Genomic DNA, 21,033 nt, shown 5'->3' on the forward strand with positions numbered 1-21,033 from the left:
CTGAAACAGGTTTTCCTCAAGAATTTCCCTGTTTTTAGCGCCATCCATCATTCCTTCAATTCTGACCAGTTTCCCAGTCCCTGCCGATGAAAAAAACATCCCCACAGATGGTGTACGTAAACTTCCAACTTCAATTGTATGTTTTATTATAAAATCTTTATTGAACTCATTGATATAGTTTATTAAGTCAGTACAGTTAGCTCTTTCAGGAAACCCTGGTCAGAAGTAACATACATTGCAATACCATAGAAGAATGCAATTAACTGTATTTCACTCTCTGTGGTTCCCTCTCTTTTCAAGAAGGGGATTATGAATTCCAAGTCGTCCTGTAAGATCCCTCAGAGTTTGACTGTGGGAAACTGTATCAAAGTTCCTTGGGAACATTGGGTACCACAGTGTGAAAAACCCTGCCTGTCCTTTCCTCAGTCCAGGACTCAGAAATAATAAAACCATTTCTCCAAAAGTACAGAACAGAAGGGCATGATCTGTCAGACATGAAAGGCATAGCTCCACTCTTCCCAAATTCCTCATGAGTCAGTACTGTATTAACTATAAATCTGATAAATACAGTTGCTCTATAACACAGAATGGAGCTGTAAGCCTACTGGCCTCTGATGTGGTACAATAGTTACACTATTGTGCATTCAGTTCGTAGTGAGCTAAGGAAAGAATGTTCTTTTGAAGGACACAATAAAACATACAGTTGAAGTCGGAAGTTTACGTACACCTTAGCCAAATACATTTAAACTCAGTTTTTCACAATTCCTGACATTTAATCCTAGTAAAGGTTCCCTGTTTTAGGTCAGTTAGGATCACCACTTTATTTTCAGTGTGTGAAATGTCAGAATAATAGTAGAGAGAATGATTTATTTCAGCTTTTATTTCTTTCAGCACATTCCCAGTGGGTCAGAAGTTTACATACACTCAATTAGTATTTGGTAGCATTGCCTTTAAATTGTTGAACTTGGGTCAAATGTTTCAGGTAGCTTTCCACAAGCTTCCCACAATAAGATGGGTAAATGTTGGCCCTTTCCTCCTGACAGAGCTGGTGTAACTGAGTCAGGTTTGTAGGCCTCCTTGCTCGCACATGCTTTTTAAGTTCTGCCCTCAAATGTTCTATAGGTTTGAGGTCAGGGCTTTGTGATGGCCACTCCAATAGCTTAAATGTGCTATCCTTAAGCCATTTTGCCACAACTTTGGAAGTATGCTTGGGGTCATTGTCCATTTGGAAGACCCCTTTGCGACCAAGCCATCTTTTTGTGAAGTGCACCAGGGTCTCCTGCAGCAAAGCACACCCACAACATGATGCTGCCACCCACGTGCTTCACGGTTGGGATGGTGTTCTTCAGCTTGCAAGCCTCCCACTTTTTCCCCCAAACATAACAATGATCATTATGGCCAAACAGTTCTATTTTTGTTTCATCAGACCAGAGGACATTTCTCCAAAAAGTACGACCTTTGTCCCCATGTGCAGTTGCAAACCGTAGTCTGGCTTTTTTATGGCGGTTTTGGAGCAGTGGCTTCTTCCTTGCTGAGCGGCCTTTCAGGTTATGTCGATATTGGCCTCTTTTTACTGTGGATAAATATACTTTTGTACCTGCTTCCTCCAGCATTTTCACAAGGTCTTTTGCTGTTGTTCTGGGATTGATTCACACTTTTCGCACTAAAGTATGTTCATCTCTAGGAGACAGAACACGTCTCCTTCTTGAGCGGTATGACGGCTGCGTGGTCCCATGTTGTTTATACTTGCGTACTATTGTTTATACAGATGAACGTGGTAACTTCAGGCATTTGGAAATTGCTCCCAAGAATGATCCAGAGTTGTGGAGGTCTACAATATTTTTTCTGAGGTCTTGGCTGATTTATTTTAATTTTCCCATAATGTCAAGCAAAGAGGCACAAAGTTTGAAGGTAAGCCTTGAAATACATCCACAGATACACCTCCAATTGACTCAAATGATGTCAATTAGCCTAGCAGAAGATTCTAAATGCATAATTTTCTGGAATTTCCCAAGCAGTTTAAAGGCACAGTCACCTTAGTGTATGTAAACTTCTGACACACTGGAATTGTGATACAGTGAATTATAGGTGAAATAATCTGTCTGTAAACAATTGTGGAAAAAATTACTTGTGTATTAATTTGTGGATGTCCATCATCCATTTCGTATGATATACTACGAATTGCAATATGTTACGAATTGCAATTCGTACAATTTGTTGCAAATTTGCAAAACTTGTTAGTTAGGGTTGGAGTAAAAGCCTTCAGCACGATAGCTCTCCAAGAATAGGGTTGGAAAGCCTTTGCTCTAGTGCATATTTTAGAGTGGCCTTTTATTGTCCCCAACAATGAGATGATTGTGGACTACAGGAAATGGACGACCGAGCACACCCCATTCTCATCGACAGGGATGTAATGGAGCAGGCTAAGAGCTTCAAGTTCCTTGGTGTCCACATCACCAAACAAATTAACATGGTCCAAGCACACCAAGACAGTCGTGAAGAGGGCACGACAAAACCTTTTCCCCCTCAGGAGACTGAAAAGATTTGGCATGGGTCCTCAGATCCTCAAAAGGTTCTACAGATGCATCATCGAGAGCATCCTAACTGGTTGCATCACTGCCTGGTACGGCAACTGCTCAGCCTCCGACCGCAAGACACTACAGAGGGTAGTGCGTACGGTCCAGTACATCACTGGGGTCAGGCTTCCTGCCATCCAGGACCTCTATACCAGGCAGTGTCAGAGGAAGGCCCTAAAAATGATTTTTTTTAAACTCCAGCCACCCTAGTCATAGACTGCTTTCTCTGCTACCGCACGGCAAGCAGTACCAGAGTGTCAAGTCTAGGTCCAAGAGGCTTCTAAACAGCTTCTTCCCCCAAGCCATAAGACTCCTGAACATCTAATCAAATGGCTACCCAGACTATTTGCATTGCCCCCCTGCTACTCTCTTATTATCTATGCATAGTCACTTTAATAACTCTACCTACATGTACATATTACCTCGACTAACCGGTGCCCCCTCACATTGACTCTGTACCGGTACCCCCTGTATATAGCCTCGCTATTGTTATTTTACTGCTGCTCTTTAATTATTTGTTTCCTTTATTTATTTTTTTAGGTAATTTTTTCAACCTCGTTGTTGGTTGTATTCTGCGCATGTAACAAATACTATTTGATTTGAACATAAGGTGCACCTGTATAATGATAATGCTGTTTAATCAACTTCTTGATTGATATGCCACACCTGTCAGGTGGATGGATTATCTTGGAAAAGGAGAAATGCTCACTAACAGAGATGTAAAGAAATGTGTGCCATTTTTGGGGGGAGAAATAGGCTTTTTGTGCATATGGAACATTTCTGGGATCTTTAATTTCAGCTCATGAAACATGGGACCAACACTTTACATGTTGCATTTATATTTTTGTTCAGGATAGAATGTGTGAGTGGCAGTTCATCTCAAAGTACATCCCCATCCAACCTGGCCTCAGAGCATTTGGTATTATTCTGTACGTAAATCCGAGCCACTCAATTTAGTATGATATGTTACATTTCGTATGGTATGTATTCATTTGTGGACATCCATCACTCATTTCGTACATTTCGAATGATATGTTTCGAATTTGTTAAACATACAATATGTTAAGAATTTGCTAAATGTATGATATGTTATGAATTTTCAAAATATGAAATATGTTAAGATTTTGGCAAAAATGTACAATATCTTCCAGATTTTTGTAAAAAGTTGGATATGTTATGAATTCTACTTAGGTAGTTAATGTTGGCTAGCTGGCTAACATTAGCTAGGCCAATGATTAAGGTTAGGGGAAAGGCTAGCTGAAAGGTTTAAGGTTAGGGTTAGCTAAAAGTGTTAAGGGAAGGGTTAGCTAAAATTCTAAAGTTGTCCTTGATGAGATTTTAACTTGCAACCTTGGTTACTTGATGTTCACATTATAAGTCCACCCCTCCACCCTGACCAACCACCCTACCTTCGTTTTTGCCTTAAGTAACTTGTCATATGTAACCATGTCAAATGTAACCTATCATATCAATTTGAGTGTACCGGATTTAAGTTCACTATGTTACGTCAAGTCTATGAGACCAGGCTTTATCACAGTCAGCGGCAACAAGCGCTCCGTGCAAATTGATGTTAGGCTACTTGCCAACAAGTAACCAGTTCTGACTGGACCAGACGCAATATTAACAATGTTCCTGGTAAATATTGCTCAGACTTCACACTCAAGCATCACCGGCAAAATAACCTCCTTCTGCGCTAACTCCGGAGGATCCCTTTACTTGTCGTTTAGAGTAGGTCTATTATGTGTATATTAAAGTGCATATATAACACTTGTATTCACTGTAAAGAGAAAAGAAACAGCTATTTTTCATCGCGATAACAAATAATTACTCCGTTTAGTTTTTACAAATTCAAAGGTGCTTTTACACTATTTGTGAAGAAACATTCAATCTGATTTGACTTGAAATACTTCGAAGCGCTTTCTGATCATCACAGGTAGGCTAATTACAAATGTTTAACTTGTATAATTGATAGCCTATGCATGCGGTTGAATAACATGTCCCCCACCCCACCTATGTCCACTATTATCACGATGCATACAATGTAGCCTACCATTATTGAATTGATAGGCCTATTATCAAATAGAAGAAAACATATCCGTATTCAGTTGCGTTTACTCGGTGGCAGTGTGTGGTGTACGCTCTCTAGCTCCACACAGTCGCACATGATGAAGAGGAAGCAGAGTTTCCTCCACGTTGGTAGCACACAAATCCGGACCAGCAAAAACAGCTTTGAACCGGTTTGGTCTCCGGCAACAAAGCTACAGGCTATAAAACGAATACTGTGCGCGTAGCTAATATGCGGAGGGACCCGGGTCTGCCTCACCGGACCTCAGATATAGCCTAGCGGGCGCTCGGCATCCGCCGGTGTTGTCGTATATATTTTTTTTTCGATTATACATAGTTATTATCGGGATACCAACCATACTTCATGGCAACTCCCTGTAGGCAAACGCGCACGTATCCTGCAGTTGCATGTTGTTGTGCTTGTGGCTGTTATTTTTTTTTATGTTGTTGAGGTAAGTCGCATGTATTTCCTTGTGTTAATAAAATAACAATCGGCTACTATAGCACAACATTATAACATAGTAGGGCTATGGCTAAATACAACGTAATATATATTTGTAGGCTATGCAATGGGTGATTAACTGCCAACGAATATCTCGTAAATGCAAGCCAAGAAAAAACATAGTTTAATAAAGAAAATAGGTTGCTATGTGTAGTTGGCACGGTGTTCCTCCATATAATGATGTTTATTGGAAGTTGATAGATGCACAACTTTTGTCGCGCTCCTTGTTTTTAAAAACAAGGAGAGAGAGAGGGGATGCTGCAGTAGTGCACAGCTCAATTTGCTCCCTGCCACATTATTCATGAAAGATAAAAAACGTTTCCGTCAGCACAGGAAACAGGATGCGCCTCTAAAATATAAATGTTTCGTGCCAGAACTTATGGAAAATAGACAAAAGGCAGGTTAAAGTAGGCAGTCCAGACACCAAACTCCCCTCCTTCAAGGTGTGGTCTGCGAGGGCACAAAACGGGCAGCGCAGGATGGGAAGGTTGCACTCTGTTTAGGAAGTACAGTAAGAGGTGACCTGCCTGGTAGACCAGGCAAGAGCAGCATCAACATCAAGACATGTGTGCATTTGGCATTTATCTACTACTTTAGAACTCAACTTATGACATGTATCTCTTCCTTGATCATGATTCCTGGTTCCAAACTTGCATGTGATTTATTTTGTCTGTATTCTCATGCATTTGGTCAGTTGCTTGTCTATTGCGCTTGTTTTTAAAACTTTTTGCTATTTTTCTGTTTTCCCCAGGAACCCTCCCTGTTGAAGTTGTAAGATCCAAGCAGACAGCATGAGTCCTAATACCTCAAAGAAAGCGCTGGATGGAGGTTGGGGATGGGTGGTCATTGTGGCCTGCTTCATGGCTCAGTTCCTGGCCTACGGCTCCCCCCAGTCGGTGGGCGTCCTGTACCCAGAGTGGCTCCACACCTTCCAGGAGGGGAAAGGCATGACGGCATGGGTCGGCTCCTTGGTCTCTGGAGTGGGACTCATAGCCAGTGAGTATTCTCCAAATATCTTTGTTTATTTATTTAGTTACTGTATATGTATAAGCTAATGCTATCATCCAAAGACAGTTCACTGTGCTTAACTGCAGAATTCTGTATATTATAAAACAGATTTCTTAACATACATTTATTCAACTCAGCATCTGAACATCTGTTCAAGAATTCCATATTGATTTACTTGGCATGGCTATGACTTGATATGCTTAACATCATGTCAGTGGTTAGACCTGAATTTGCTTCAAATGAAATCGAATTTTATTTGTCACATACACATGGTTAGAAGATGTTAATGCGAGTGTAGCGAAATGCTTGTGCTTCTAGTTCCGACAATGCAGTAATAACTAACAAGTAATCTAACTAACAATTCCTAAACTACTGTCTTATACACAGTGTAAGGGGATAAAGAATATGTACATAAGGATATATGAACGAGTGATGGTACAGAGCAGCATAGGCAAGATACAGTAGATGGTATCGAGTACAGTATATACATATAAGATGAGTATGTAAATAAAGTGGCATAGTTAAAGTGGCTAGTGATACATGTATTACATAAGGATGCAGTCGATGATATAGAGTACAGTATATACGTATGCATATGAGATGAATAATGTAGGGTAAGTAACATTATATAAGGTAGCATTGTTTAAAGTGGCTAGTGATATTTTTACATCATTCCCATCAATTCCCATTATTAAAGTGGTGGAGTTGTGTCAGTGTGTTGGCAGCGGCCACTCAATGTTAGTGGTGGCTGTTTAACAGTCTGATGGCCTTGAGATAGAAGCTGTTTTTCAGTCTCTCGGTCCCAGCTTTGATGCACCTGTACTGACCTCGCCTTCTGGATGATAGCGGGGTGAACAGGCAGTGGCTCGGGTGGTTGATGTCCTTGATGATCTTTATGGCCTTCCTGTAACATCGGGTGGTGTAGGTGTCCTGGAGGGCAGGTAGTTTGCCCCTGGTGATGCGTTGTGCAGACCTCACTACCCTCTGGAGAGCCTTACGGTTGAGGGCGGAGCAGTTGCCGTACCAGGCGGTGATACAGCCCGCCAGGATGCTCTCGATTGTGCATCTGTAGAAGTTTGTGAGTGCTTTTGGTGACAAGCCGAATTTCTTCAGCCTCCTGAGGTTGAAGAGGCGCTGCTGCGCCTTCTTCACGATGCTGTCTGTGTGAGTGGACCAATTCAGTTTGTCTGTGATGTGTATGCAGAGGAACTTAAAACTTGCTACCCTCTCCACTACTGTTCCATCGATGTGGATAGGGGGGTGTTCCCTCTGCTGTTTCCTGAAGTCCACAATCATCTCCTTAGTTTTGTTGACGTTGAGTGTGAGGTTATTTTCCTGACACCACACTCCGAGGGCCCTCACCTCCTCCCTGTAGGCCGTCTCGTCGTTGTTGGTAATCAAGCCTACCACTGTTTTGTCGTCCGCAAACTTGATGATTGAGTTGGAGGCGTGCGTGGCCACGCAGTCGTGGGTGAACAGGGAGTACAGGAGAGGGCTCAGAACGCACCCTTGTGGGGCCCCAGTGTTGAGGATCAGAGGGGAGGAGATGTTGTTACCTACCCTCACTACCTGGGGGCGGCCCGTCAGGAAGTCCAGTACCCAGTTGCACAGGGCGGGGTCGAGACCCAGGGTCTCGAGCTTGATGACGAGCTTGGAGGGTACTATGGTGTTGAATGCCGAGCAGTAGTCGATGAACAGCATTCTCACATAGGTATTCCTCTTGTCCAGATGGGTTAGGGCAGTGTGCAGTGTGGTTGAGATTGCATCGTCTGTGGACCTATTTGGGCGGTAAGCAAATTGGAGTGGGTCTAGGGTGTCAGGTAGGGTGGAGGTGATATGGTCCTTGACTAGTCTCTCAAAGCACTTCATGATGACGGAAGTGAGTGCTACGGGGCGGTAGTCGTTTAGCTCAGTTACCTTAGCTTTCTTGGGAACAGGAACAATGGTGGCCCTCTTGAAGCATGTGGGAACAGCAGACTGGTATAGGGATTGATTGAATATGTCCGTAAACACACCGGCCAGCTGGTCTGCGCATGCTCTGAGGGCGCGGCTGGGGATGCCGTCTGGGCCTGCAGCCTTGCGAGGGTTAACACGTTTAAATGTCTTACTCACCTCGGCTGCAGTGAAGGAGAGACCGCATGTTTTTGTTGCAGGCCGTGTCAGTGGCACTGTATTGTCCTCAAAGCGGGCACAAAAGTTACTTAGTCTGCCTGGGAGCAAGACATCCTGGTCCGTGACTGGGCTGGATTTCTTCCTGTAGTCCGTGATTGACTGTAGACCCTGCCACATGCCTCTTGTGTCTGAGCCGTTGAATTGAGATTCTACTTTGTCTCTGTACTGACGCTTAGCTTGTTTGATAGCCTTGCGGAGGGAATAGCTGCACTGTTTGTATTCGGTCATGTTACCAGACACCTTGCCCTGATTAAAAGCAGTGGTTTGCGCTTTCAGTTTCACGCAAATGCTGCCATCAATCCACGGTTTCTGGTTAGGGAATGTTTTAATCGTTGCTATGGGAATGACATTTTCAACGCACGTTCTAATGAACTTGCACACCGAATCAGCGTATTCGTCAATGTTGTTATCTGACGCAATACGAAACATATCCCAGTCCACGTGATGGAAGCAGTCTTGGAGTGTGGAGTCAGCTTGGTCGGACCAGCGTTGGACAGACCTCAGCGTGGGAGCCTCTAGTTTTAGTTTCTGTCTGTAGGCAGCGATCAGCAAAATGGAGTCGTGGTCAGCTTTTCCGAAAGGGGGGCGGGGCAGGGCCTTATATGCGTCGCGGAAGTTAGAGTAACAATGATCCAAGGTTTTTCCACCTCTGGTTGCGCAATCGATATGCTGATAAAATTTAGGGAGTCTTGTTTTCAGATTAGCCTTGTTAAAATCCCCAGCTACAATGAATGCAGCCTCCGGATAAATGGTTTCCAGTTTGCAAAGAGTTAAATAAAGTTTGTTCAGAGCCATCGATGTGTCTGCTTGGGGGGGATATATACGGCTGTGATTATAATCGAAGAGAATTCTCTTGGTAGATAATGCGGTCTACATTTGATTGTGAGGAATTCTAAATCAGGTGAACAGAAGGATTTGAGTTCCTGTATGTTTCTTTCATCACACCATGTCTCGTTAGCCATAAGGCATACGCCCCCCCCTCTTCTTACCAGAAAGGTGTTTGTTTTTGTCGGGCGCGATGTGTGGAGAAATCCGTTGGCTGCACCGCTTTCGGATAGCGTCTCTCCAGTGAGCCATGTTTCCGTGAAGCACAGAACGTTACAGTCTCTGATGTCCCTCTGGAATGCTACCCTTGCTCGGATTTCATCAACCTTGTTGTCTAGAGACTGGACATTGGCAAGAAGAATGCTAGGGAGTGGTGCACGGTGTGCCCGTCTCCGGAGTCTGACCAGAAGACCGCCTCGTTCCCTTTTTCGGAGTCGTTTTTTTGGGTCGCTGCATGCGATCCATTCCGTTGTTCTGTTTGTAAGGCAGAACACAGGATCCGCGTCGCGAAAAACATATTCTTGGTCGTACTGATGGCGAGTTGACGCTGATCTTATATTCAGTAGTTCTTCTCGACTGTATGTAATGAAACCTAAGATGACCTGGGGTACTAATGTAAGAAATAACACGTAAAAAAACAAAAAACTGCATAGTTTCCTAGGAACGCGAAGCGAGGCGGTATCTATGTACTTTATAGTTGCAGCTACATTGTCTCCTTTAGAGTCTCACCTGGTATGCACCGGTTGCTGTTGTGTAATTAATGATGTCACTGACAGAGAACCAGACAAAAGAATGGTCCAATGTCTCCATAAACACATACAGTTATGTGGCATTATGGGTGAAGTAGCAGACCAGTTTTTATCTAACCAAGTTAGTGGCACATAAGATGGGAAAATGAGTATTTTACCTGCTACATATCAACAGTTGTGAAAGTGCAGTGCTGACTTGTCCTAGGTAGATGAAGAAAACTGTGCAATATTGGTGGCACTTTGGTGCTCTTTACACTTAGTTGAGGTTATTGGTTGATAAGTAATTTACATTTATATCATTTAGCAGACGCTCTTATCCAGAGCAACTTACAGGCGCAATAAGGGACTAAGGGCACAGTCAGATTTTTCACCTCACCAACTCTGGGATTCGAACCAGTGACCGATTGTTTACTGGCCCAATGCTCTTGAACGCTAGGCTACCTGCCGCCCCACAGTCAGCCCTGTCAGCCCTGTCATACCTGCAGGAGGAGCCCTTACGTAGCTGTGACCATACAGAGGGTGTGTGTGGGAAAGGGACAAGGATAATAGGAAGGATAGTAAAGCTTTGAACAGTTTCATTCATTTGGAATGACCAGGGGACACAGGAGGACTCAGTTCACTGCATGTCTGCAAGCTGTATTCAAAGATCAGAGAGATCACGGTCTTGGTTTACATTTATCACCAGGCTAAGCCTCCCTTCACTTTGTCGCCTTTTCAGAGGTCAGTGAAATGTCATGACTATACAGATTGCTCCCAGTACACGTGTGGGACTTGGCAGCTGGGCTACGCAGCCTTACACCGTGGGCTGTTTTAACTGGTGGTGAAATGGAAAGGAGGTGGAGACAGGGTTCAACAAGATGTGATTGGCTATTCTTTACACACATCCTTGGGTTGTCAGTGGTCTGATCGGTAATTCAATATGTCTCTGCACAAGTGACATGCATAACAAGAACAGTCACATTTAAGACTCAGGTTTTCATCACCATCTGACTCCTCTATCCAGAGATTGACTGATTCACTGTACTAAAACAAGTAGTTGATTCAATGTGCATATAGCTTTGGAAACTAAATGGATTGGCCTGCATTTGACTTGGCACAATGCTAGGAAATCATAGCAGTCTTTAATGAGTTGGCAGCAGATTACGGGTTAGTGAGGTGATACTTTGTGTATTTTGTTTTCAGTATCGTCTAGAAAGAAAACAGATTGTGGTCATTAAGTAATGTAAGGGAACCTCTAGGGATGTGTAATACAAGAATGCACCTTACTTTAGCTAATAGCCTATACAGTATCTGGTCCTGCAGAACTGGATGCTGATGTGACATGCTGTGACTTCTTGGGGGGGGGGGGCTCGCCTTCAACATCATCCTGAAATATTCATCATATGATCACACTCATCATATGACACCTACCTGTAGTGCGTTCTGTTTTCGCCACCTTTTTTGATCTTTCAACCGCTCTTCTTCAGACCTTAGTGTGTGAATGACATGCATTCAATATGAAAATATATTCAGGTCAGCCTGGCAATAGTGAAACAAGTGATTTTAAGGATGCAAATTAAATGTTTTTATGATGTTCAAGACTTACGGCATTGGAAAGTTCTGCAGGAGAACTAGGCACCACCAATGCCGACTTTGCTGCATGTTTTCCTTTGAAAAAGAAAATCGGATGGGCATCCCAAAAAATCTTATCTACTAGTGTACTGTAAGTTAAGAGTAGGTTGTTAAGTTTGATAGTTATGATAACAACAATAAGTTCATAATAATCCCCCCCCAGGAATATATTTCAGGATGTAGAAGATCCCCCAAGAAGTCAGAGCAGGGGACAAGATCTTGAGGGGACTGTATAAGGGCCTCTGGGTGCTCTTGAGGGGCCACTGGACGCTGATGCTATGGCAGGTGCTTCAGAAACTGTGATCTGTTGATTATTGTTGCTGTACAGTAGCAAGTGTGTCACATTTCTACAACTGAAGCCACACTTTATGATTGTGAACTCTGAAAGAGAGGAATAACAGTAAAGTAAGTTGCACAATTAAATTCACTGATGTAACTGGGGGAAATAATAGGGCAAATCAAAAAATGTTAACTTCAAATATATACAAGAAAGAAAGAAAGAAATAGTACCTCTGTGCCTCACTGAAGCATGACCTTTGTGGTTGTTGACCATATTGTTCAGATATTGTTCAGCCTTATATGTGCATTAGGGGCAGTGAAGTTGACTGCTGCTGCATTTGCTACATTTTGGGACACTCACCCTCCAATAACACTCTAACGTGTCTCTATACATCAAAGAAAATAAGCATAGACATAAAAGGCATGATAAATAAAAATACATAAAATAAGCAATAGGCATTTAATTTCATTATTGTATATACTAGGTGTAGGCTCTGTAGACTCGCTATGTGCAACTTAGGGAATGGCCGTCGGCATCAACGATACACATTTAGCGCCAGCCAGCCAAACACAATGCACACATTGAACAGAGAAAACCAACGATCAAATCGATTACATAACTGAACTTGTAAACCTAGGCTTACTGCTTAAGTAGGCACATTTGTCCAAATTCCCTCATTGTATTCAATTAGCTAGCTCACGTGCTAATTAACGCTATGCTATCATCGGTGCGGTAGTTGGTTATATAAAAACATACAACTGCACTAGTATACTATGAATATTTGCAAAGTAAATGATGCATAATGACCGTCTCAATTACTTCCATGGTTTACTCCCGCCACATTGAGCCCGGCCCGAAACTGCACACTGCAGTCATGGGCTTCTCATCTCCGCTGCACTGTATCAGCACAATGGACAGCGTCCTACAAACTAAAGCAAGGCTGTTTCGTAATGTAAATGAGCTACAAAATAGGTTAATTCACATATTCCAAACAGCCGATATGAATGCTGCAGTGCGTTCTTATCAAAATAGTGCAAACTAAATGCTGAAAGTAGTAGCCTAGTTATTTATGCATGCAAACAAAACTACTGAATAGTTAGTCTTCGAATACTGACAAACCTGCGAACGAAAGCAGAACATAACAGCGGTACTACCACGTAGGTCTAGTAAACAAAATATTAGATCGATAAAGGCATGATAACATTTATGTTTAGGCTAGTTACATTAACAGTTAACAAACGCAGTAAGCAAAATGTGAATTGAGATCCAAATAACCAAAACAGCCTACAGTGAGATGCAGTCATGCACAGCTATCTTGCCAAACAAATAAGCCTATAGGCCCCGCTTCAAACATGGGAAACCATGGTGCTCATGAGTTAAGCAACACGTTGTGATATGGCACAATACACTTCTGTGGATCAAATTCAAATACATAGTTATATTTACAACCACGAAAACCAATAGGCTGCCAAGAAAACCATAATAAGATGTATATATTTATATGATGAAACATACCGACATGTAGCAATACCCAGGGGCGTCATTTGGGTTATTGCAGTGGAATTATATTGAATTCTGCTTATATCACGCTATACCACAATAAACCTAAAAGTTCAAATGCCGAGACCATTGAGGGCTTTTGACTAAGAACTGGCAGGTTGGCGCGAAATCTCCGCCGCGCTCTATCAGCACCATGGACTGTACCCTACACTCAAAAGTAAGGCTGTTAACCTAAACTGGCTAAGGAAGTCATTTTGCCATTCTATACCCTAGGTTTTTGCTGAAATGATGCGACTGGCTATACCACCAATATTGTGATAAAAAAGCAATCCGCTAGATTGTTTCTTAACTTTTCAGAAGAGTTGCAGCCTCCTTGATACTCTGTGGAACTTCCTGAATAATCGATCATTCCATTCTCCCCAAAATCTTCTTGTAAAATGCCAAGTGGATTATTTGAGCTTTCCTCTGGTATAGCATGCTTCTTCAAAGTGGACGTATAGCTGTGGACGCCCCAAAAGTCAATCCATGTGTCAGTGCAGTAAACACGGTCGGAATAGCGAGACCCAGACAGTCGTTGCAGTATCAGGGTCCATTGTTCCTCGTTGGAGCCGGAGCGGGCGATTTCAGTCGGCAAAAACTGGCGAGCTACACTAAACTCAGTTTACACAAAATCTCTTTCTTAAATCCAGTAGTAGTTTCACCTTTTTCACATCTGGAAAGTCATAGCTCTCTGGGTCAAGGGGACACAGGGCCGCCACCAGTTGGATGTTGCGTTCGTTGAATCGTTCGTACATTTCACCACTGACAGCATCCAAGAACAGTCTTTTACACTCAGTCTCGTATCCTCAGTCCTGCTGGGCTTCCAGATCTGGGTTCTTTACTACAGCTCCGGGTTCGATCCCGGGCTGTGTCGCAGCCGGCTGCGACCAGGAGACCCATGAGGCGGCGCACAATTGGCCCAGTGCCGTCTGTGTTAGTGGAGGGTTTAGCCGGCCAGGATGTCCTTCTCCCATCGTGTTTTAGCGACTCTTGTGGCTGGCCGGGCGCATGTATGCTGACACTGTCCCCAGTTGGACGGTGTTTCCTCCGACACATTGGTGCGGTTGGCTTCTGAGTTAAGCCAGCAGTGTGTCAAGAAACACTTCGGCTTGGCAGGGCCGTGTTTCGGAGGATGTATGGCTCCCGAGTCCGTACAGGAGTTGCAGCAATGGGACAAGACTGTAACTACCAACTGGATATCACGGAATTGAGAGATAGAACAAATAAATAAAAAAAGCATCAAAAATATTACTTTTATGTTCTGAATACGGAGCTATGTTTGGGGCAAATCGAACACAACACATCACTGAGTACCACTCTTCATATGTTCAAGCATGGTGGGGGCAGCATCATGCTATGGGTATGCTTGTCATCGGCAAGGACTGGAGTTTTTTTCATGATAAAAAGAAATGGAATAGAGCTACGCACAGGCAAAATCCTAGATGAAAACCTGGTTCAGTCTGCTTTCCACCAGACACTGGGAGACAAATTTACCTTTCAGCAGGACAATAACCTAAAACACAAGGCCAAATATACACCGGAGTTGCTTACCAAGATGATATTGAATGTTCCTGAGTGGCCGAGTTACAGTTTTGACTTAAATTGGCTTGAAAATCTATGGCAATACTTTTAAAAAAATCTACCAATGATTAACAACCAACATGACAGAGCTTGAACAATAAAAAATTAAAAAATGTGCAAATATTGTCAAATCTGGTTGTGCAAAGCTATTAGAGACTTACCCATATGTAATCACTGCCAAACGTGATTTTGACACTAATCTAATCGACATATTAGTTTTTTTATTTTTTTTATTTTTTTACATTTCTTCCAGTTTAACATTTGAGTATTTTGTGTAGATCGTTGACAAAAAATGACATATATTTTAATCCTACTTTGTAAAACAACAAAATGTGGAAAAAGTAAGGGGGCGTGAATACTTTCTGAAGGCACTGTAAGATACATTTCTGTAACTCGGTGTGCTTTTAAATTCGATATGGTGTGAGGATGATGACGAACGAACATCACAGGCTGCCCTTTTCCCTGACCCTTTACCTCTGCTTAGGTGTCTAATAACTAGCTAGTGCCGCTTAAGGGGACCTCGTTGTAATCATATGAGGAGAACGAATAGGGTCACAAGCACTCTGTCCTATATAGGGAGCGATAAGGTTAAAATAATATCAGGGCAGGAAAAGGGGACCATGTCACATGGTTAAAATTGATACATCAGGTTTTCCTGCCATGAAATAGCCCAACATGTACGGTACACCTCGAACGGTATCACTTTCCTTTTTGCTGCTTTTGTATTGTTTAGGAAAGCCATCTGTTGCTAACACCACATGCATCCTGAATGCACCATATTAATTCCATCATGTGTATTCCTTTGTGTCATCAAAGAAGAGTCTATTCAACAATGTACCTTCAACTTTCCCACACACACACAATGAATTCTCACTTCCTCTCTGCCCTATTTTCTCCCCCAGGTCCTGTCTGCAGTGCCTGTGTGGATAACTTTGGGGCACGCCCTGTGACCATCTTCAGTGGGGTCATGGTGGCAGGGGGCCTGATGCTCAGCGCCTTTGCCCCAAACGTCCAGTTCCTCATCTTCTCTTACGGGATTGTCGTCGGTAAGTGAGAGGCTCGTGATGGTCTTTTTCTGCTGAAGCAAGTCTGCGGTTTGTGTGATCCACTATTAGATATAGGATTAGCCTTGCAAGTGTGAGAAAAATTATAGGAAGTTGCTTGTTTACTCTGTGGTTTTGTTGGAAGTGAATTGTGTTTTTAACTCATCATTACATAAAACTATTACACAGTTAAGCAATAACACAAGTAAATGATAGATAAGACACATAAGAAGAATTGAATAGGTTCATGTCTATTCAAAATAGGTTCATGTCTATGCTCCACCACACATGCACTATGAGGGTATATGTAGGATGTATTCAGAAATATAAAAATAGGGTAGAGTCGGATTGCCATGTGACTGATGCCTCCCCCCAACAGTTTGAATGCACCCATCGCAGTTCATTATCTAACACCCAGTGACAGCTGTGCCATGCTAAGGGGGAAAGAGCCCAATAGACGGCCACTGCCTGTGGCATTGGCCTGAGAGAGAGGCCATGCATATTTGAAGGAAGGTGTCTATTTTTAGACCATCCCTTAAACTCAACACGTGTGGCTCAATATTCTCTCATCACTTTTCCGCCCAGTCATCCTTTGAGGATCAAATTACCGTTGGGGTGATTTTACACTAAACAAAAGTTATTTGTATGGTTAATATGTTACATATTTATCACAGAACAACATATTTTAAACATGGTGAGTTCACTATATGTTATTACATGACTAAAATGGCCTTACCCAAGTCCCACAGTTTCACATTAATGTACACAGTTTACTGTGCAAGGCTTTGCTCAGAACATTAAATGTCTTCTTCAACATGGTAAAAAATAAGGTACTGTAGCTACATGCTCCTCTAAAATGTGCTAATCAAAATACCTCTGTTGTCTTTGTTGTCCACAGGTCTTGGCTGCGGTCTTGTCTATGCTGCCACATTGACCATCACCTGTCAGTACTTTGACAAGAGACGTGGCCTCGCCCTCGGCATAGTCACCACAGGTACTTCAGCCCCCCTCTTCGCTCACTGGGTTCACACCAAGTCTTCATGCTCAGTTCTTTCATGTTTCAGAAGCCGGAAGTCTTGGAATGCCAAGGTAAACATTCTAGTCTAGAAACACTGTAGCCTTGTGATTAGGGAAGTGGACCGATGACAAGAAGAACACTGGTAATACAACACAGTTCTGGGGCATTCTGTGTTTGTCCCCTTGAGGGAGGGTAGCTTTAGGTAATGATGTCCCACTAAGCAAGGATTTTATTAAATTCATATTAATGAATGTCTAAGGGCTCATTCTTGGAATGCCAACACTAAATGTTTCCCTTCTCTCATTTAGGCACAAGTGTGGGAGGGTTCCTCTATGCCACAGCTCAGAATGAGCTGATTGTTCTCTTTGGCCTGGAAGGCTGTCTGCTGATCATCGGGGCCTTGGCCCTCAACCTCATGGCCTGTGCCGGCTTCATGAGGCCCCTGAACATGCCTGGCTACTACCTCAAACAGAAGGCTGCTCTGGAGCGCACAAAGGAGCAGCCTTTCACGAAACCGCCTGCTGACGACCTCAAGACCACACCGGGCACTGGTGAGAAAAAGCTGGCGGTCAAGGATCACCTGATCACCATCGACGCCAAAGACATCCCCACACCTGACAACAAAAGGGGGTTCATGGCAGGTTTAGCCATTGTGAAAATTATTAAGAAGAAGCGTCAGGCTTACTCAAAGTACATGCACTCCACGGCTGACTTCCTGCATGACAGAAACTTCATGGCCCTCTGCATAGCTATATTCCTGTTCAGCCTCGGAGCCTTCCCCCCGGTCCTCTTCATGGAGGACGTGGCCCAGAGTGAGGGCCTCATCGACGAGGTCAAAATCATCCCCCTGGTCTCTATTGTAGCCATCACTACCGGTGTGGGCAAGCTGACCCTGGGCATGCTAGCAGACATGAGGTGGATCAACAGTGTGTTCCTGTATGCCTTCACCCTGCTGGGGACCGGGACGGCCCTTCTCCTCATCCCCATCTCCAAGAGCTACGTAGGCCTGCAGGTCCTCTCAGCTGTGGTGGGCTTCTTCTCTGGGAACTGGTCCCTAACGTCATATATCACTACCAAGATCGTGGGCCTGGACAAACTGACCCAAGCCCATGGGATCCTCATGTTCTTCGGTGGATTCGGGATCATGCTTGGGCCCCCTGTTGTTGGTAAGAAAGATCCCACTTCTGACATCATTGGTCAACATTGCTGAGTGTGTGTGGTCCACATTTACAGTCATTAGGTTAGAGCGTGTACAGCTTCATGTTCATGCTTTTACATAGAATCACTCTTCCATATGTCAAAACATTTTTACAGATGATGTAATCTTAATGCGTGAGTGAGAATGTGGAACTCAGGATGTTGGCCTTTAGCTAGTCTTTTGCTGACTCATATATCATCGAGAGATTTTGCTGAAATTGTTTTTTTTCTCTCTCTTCTTCCTGTTCCAGGGTGGTTCTTTGACTGGACACAGTCCTATGACCTGGCCTTCTACTTCAGTGGAGGCTCTGTGCTCCTGGGTGGAGTCACGCTCTTTCTGTGTGCTCTGCCCTGCTGGGACAAAAAGAAGGCTGACATCGACAGGCCCGACATTCAGTACACCAGCAACTGTGACAAAGTTGCCTCTGTAGCCTGAACACTAACTTTCACATCGGCCTTGCTCTCCAGTGCTCCCAGCGATCTTTGCTGATAAGCTCTGTACCCTTCAAGAGGTTTCTTTTTCCCTGGTGCCAGATTTCACAGATGTGTACCTGAGAAGAGCTTAGAAGTAGGCCTTTTCTATACATCTTTATTGCGTTTTTACGACTTCTTACATTAAACTACAGAATTTTCAAAGATGCCTAATGTTGAACATTTTAATAACGGTCTCATTTTAAGAGGCCTAATTCAACAAAATTGTTTCTCAACAAATTAATGCAATAGATTATGTTTACTTAGAATAAATGCTGTTTTTTTACATTTCTGGATCTTTACTTGGGTCAAATGGAAAAGGCATTTTCCTCTGGTGACCCAGTTGAGAAATACAAACCAACAATGGCCTGTGAAGATGTTGGTTGAATACACAAAAGGCTGTTCAAATATCTCAGCATATTGAAATGTATAACCATGCAAAATTTAAATTAGAAAGAATTTCCCAGGTATTTACTGGAAAAAATCCAGGGATTGGAAAAAAACGAGGGAATGCACTTTAATGTACTCTTTTCAATTCTAGCCGCACAAACGTTTTGTTTCTATCTTACCAAAGCACCAGGATGGGGGATGCCTGTCAACACGTTATGCCTGATGAATACAAGTCTTGCTTTTTAAGTTCATTGGCATTGTACTGTATTTTACTTGTACTGTCCAAACTGTTTTTTTTTTTTTGTTAGTTAAGGAGGTACTAAACACCTCACTCTGTCTTGACCGGACTAAGAACTTGCTGAATAATATGCTGTGCAAATACCAGAGACTGTACAGGAATAAGGTCCAGTTCCTTAAACTAGTTTGTTGGTTCTTTGTGGCATGACCCCTTTCCTGCATTTGTTCACCAGGCTGGTCCTATTCATAATGGTTTCATGTGTTTTTTGCGTCTGTGCATGTTTTTGTACGGTCGTTTTTTTTTTTGTACTACATTTTGTACGTTCAACTCTTTAAATGTTTATAAGCAACTTTGTATACAGTATGCACTGAACCAGTCCCAGATATGCATTGTATGTAAAGATGGCATTCATTATTGCCATTACGATTTTATGTTAAGAAATATAATAATTGTGATACCTGCTTTGTTAGTCACTTGAAGATCCCATTTAAAAAAAAGTTAAATAAACCAGAACATATTTCAGTTTATATTCTTCCTCAAATATAAGACTACTGGGATATTGTTTTATTCTTAGTCAAGCTTCTTTGTAAAAGTATTTACAGGGTTGAAATCTCTGATCTGTGATCCAAAAAGGTTAGAAACAGTAGAACTGTCACTTTATATGATGTTGAACCACTCTGTCTTATTCTTTTTTTAAATGTCTGGGTTACAGTATTTATGTTTGCAATATTTCGCTCTTTCTATTTTGTTATTTTCAACAAAAAAGTTCCAATAAATTTAAATTCAATATTGTGATTGTAGATGTTTTTTAATGCTTGTCTGACTAACATAAAATATGAATCACTGAAGACCTTTCTTCTTGACTTCAGCACACATTTTGGTGGTATTTAGAGAGTGAGCACATATGTAAACTCTAGAGACTCCTTGGAAAGTTTGACCTAATTCAGACCTTTGGCAGTGCAACATCCTCTTAGGGATGGACCGGCATGTACAGAATGGTTGCCTTGAGGGAAATGGGGGAGGATCATGCTTTTACATTTCAGTCAAGGGGAGGGTTTAGCCTTTTTTTTCAAATCTAGTCCAGGGGAGGGTCATGTAATTAATAAAATGGTTATATTTCTCAGTGTTTTAGAATTAGTTGCTTATTAGGCTATATATTCAGGTGTGACCAATGCGGTCCTTCTGTAGCTCAGTTGGTAGAGCATGGCGCTTGTAACGCCAGGGTATTGGGTTCGATTCCCGGGACCACCCATACGTAGAATGTATGCACACATGATTGTAAGTCGCTTTGGATAAAAGCGTCCGCTAAATGGCATATATTATATTATTATTATTTTAATGCCGCCCCTCATCTCTGATTCTCCGCTGGGCACGCAATATCAAATCTGCCTATAGGATATTTAATGTGATCTCAATCAAATGATCCATACATAGCCGTGGCTATTTATAGGCTTTAAAGTGCGTGCTCGGAGAAGCACAGAGCAAAGTAATATTTCTTGCTGGGATTCTTGCATTACACAGAGCAGTGGCTATTCCAACCCTGAGCCCCGGCCTGCTCTGCTCTTGCTGATCAAAGAACATTTTTGTGTGCTGCCTGACCAATGGCTGTGCTGTGTAGGCCTATGGCGGCAGATCAGGAGGAGAGTCAACAGCTTCTTCCCAAAAATATTGTTTAGGCCTTGTAAGAAAAACTGCACTATCTTGCTCATGGACTAGCCTATAGCATATGTTCTATAGAGCCACACAGTGGTGGTGTCATGATACCCATA

At 42.7% G+C, this 21,033-nt stretch overlaps 1 protein-coding gene across 6 annotated transcripts; it reads left to right on the plus strand.

Annotated features, from left to right (window-relative positions):
- The first annotated feature begins 4,155 nt into the window (after positions 1–4,155).
- LOC118399643 (monocarboxylate transporter 9-like) lies at positions 4,156–20,059 on the plus strand. Of its 6 annotated transcripts, none has more exons than XM_035795929.2 (6): positions 4,156–4,304; positions 5,894–6,138; positions 15,810–15,953; positions 16,849–16,944; positions 17,277–18,134; positions 18,417–20,059. In XM_035795929.2, the coding sequence occupies exons 2-6, from the start codon at positions 5,934–5,936 to the stop codon at positions 18,599–18,601; spliced, it is 1,488 nt and encodes a 495-aa protein (XP_035651822.1). In that variant the 5' UTR covers positions 4,156–4,304; positions 5,894–5,933; the 3' UTR covers positions 18,602–20,059. The 6 variants fall into 6 exon arrangements, with proteins under 6 accessions (XP_035651822.1, XP_035651794.1, XP_035651798.1 ...); XM_035795901.2 differs by having other exon boundaries at positions 4,216–4,509; XM_035795905.2 differs by lacking the exon at positions 4,156–4,304 and adding an exon at positions 4,762–5,092.
- Positions 20,060–21,033: the final 974 nt, after the last annotated feature.

The sequence above is a fragment of the Oncorhynchus keta genome, chromosome 2 (genome assembly GCF_023373465.1).
Source record: "Oncorhynchus keta strain PuntledgeMale-10-30-2019 chromosome 2, Oket_V2, whole genome shotgun sequence".
NCBI lineage: Eukaryota > Metazoa > Chordata > Actinopteri > Salmoniformes > Salmonidae > Oncorhynchus > Oncorhynchus keta.

Excerpts from the sequence above, each read along its gene's own strand:
- LOC118399643 (XM_035795929.2), top strand. The coding sequence starts at position 5,934 with ATGAGTCCTAATACCTCAAAGAAAGCGCTGGATGGAGGTTGGGGATGG. Across the intron at positions 6,139-15,809 it reads TGGAGTGGGACTCATAGCCA|GTCCTGTCTGCAGTGCCTGT; the intron begins GTGAGTATTCTC and ends TTTCTCCCCCAG. Across the intron at positions 16,945-17,276 it reads CCTCGGCATAGTCACCACAG|GCACAAGTGTGGGAGGGTTC; the intron begins GTACTTCAGCCC and ends TCTCTCATTTAG.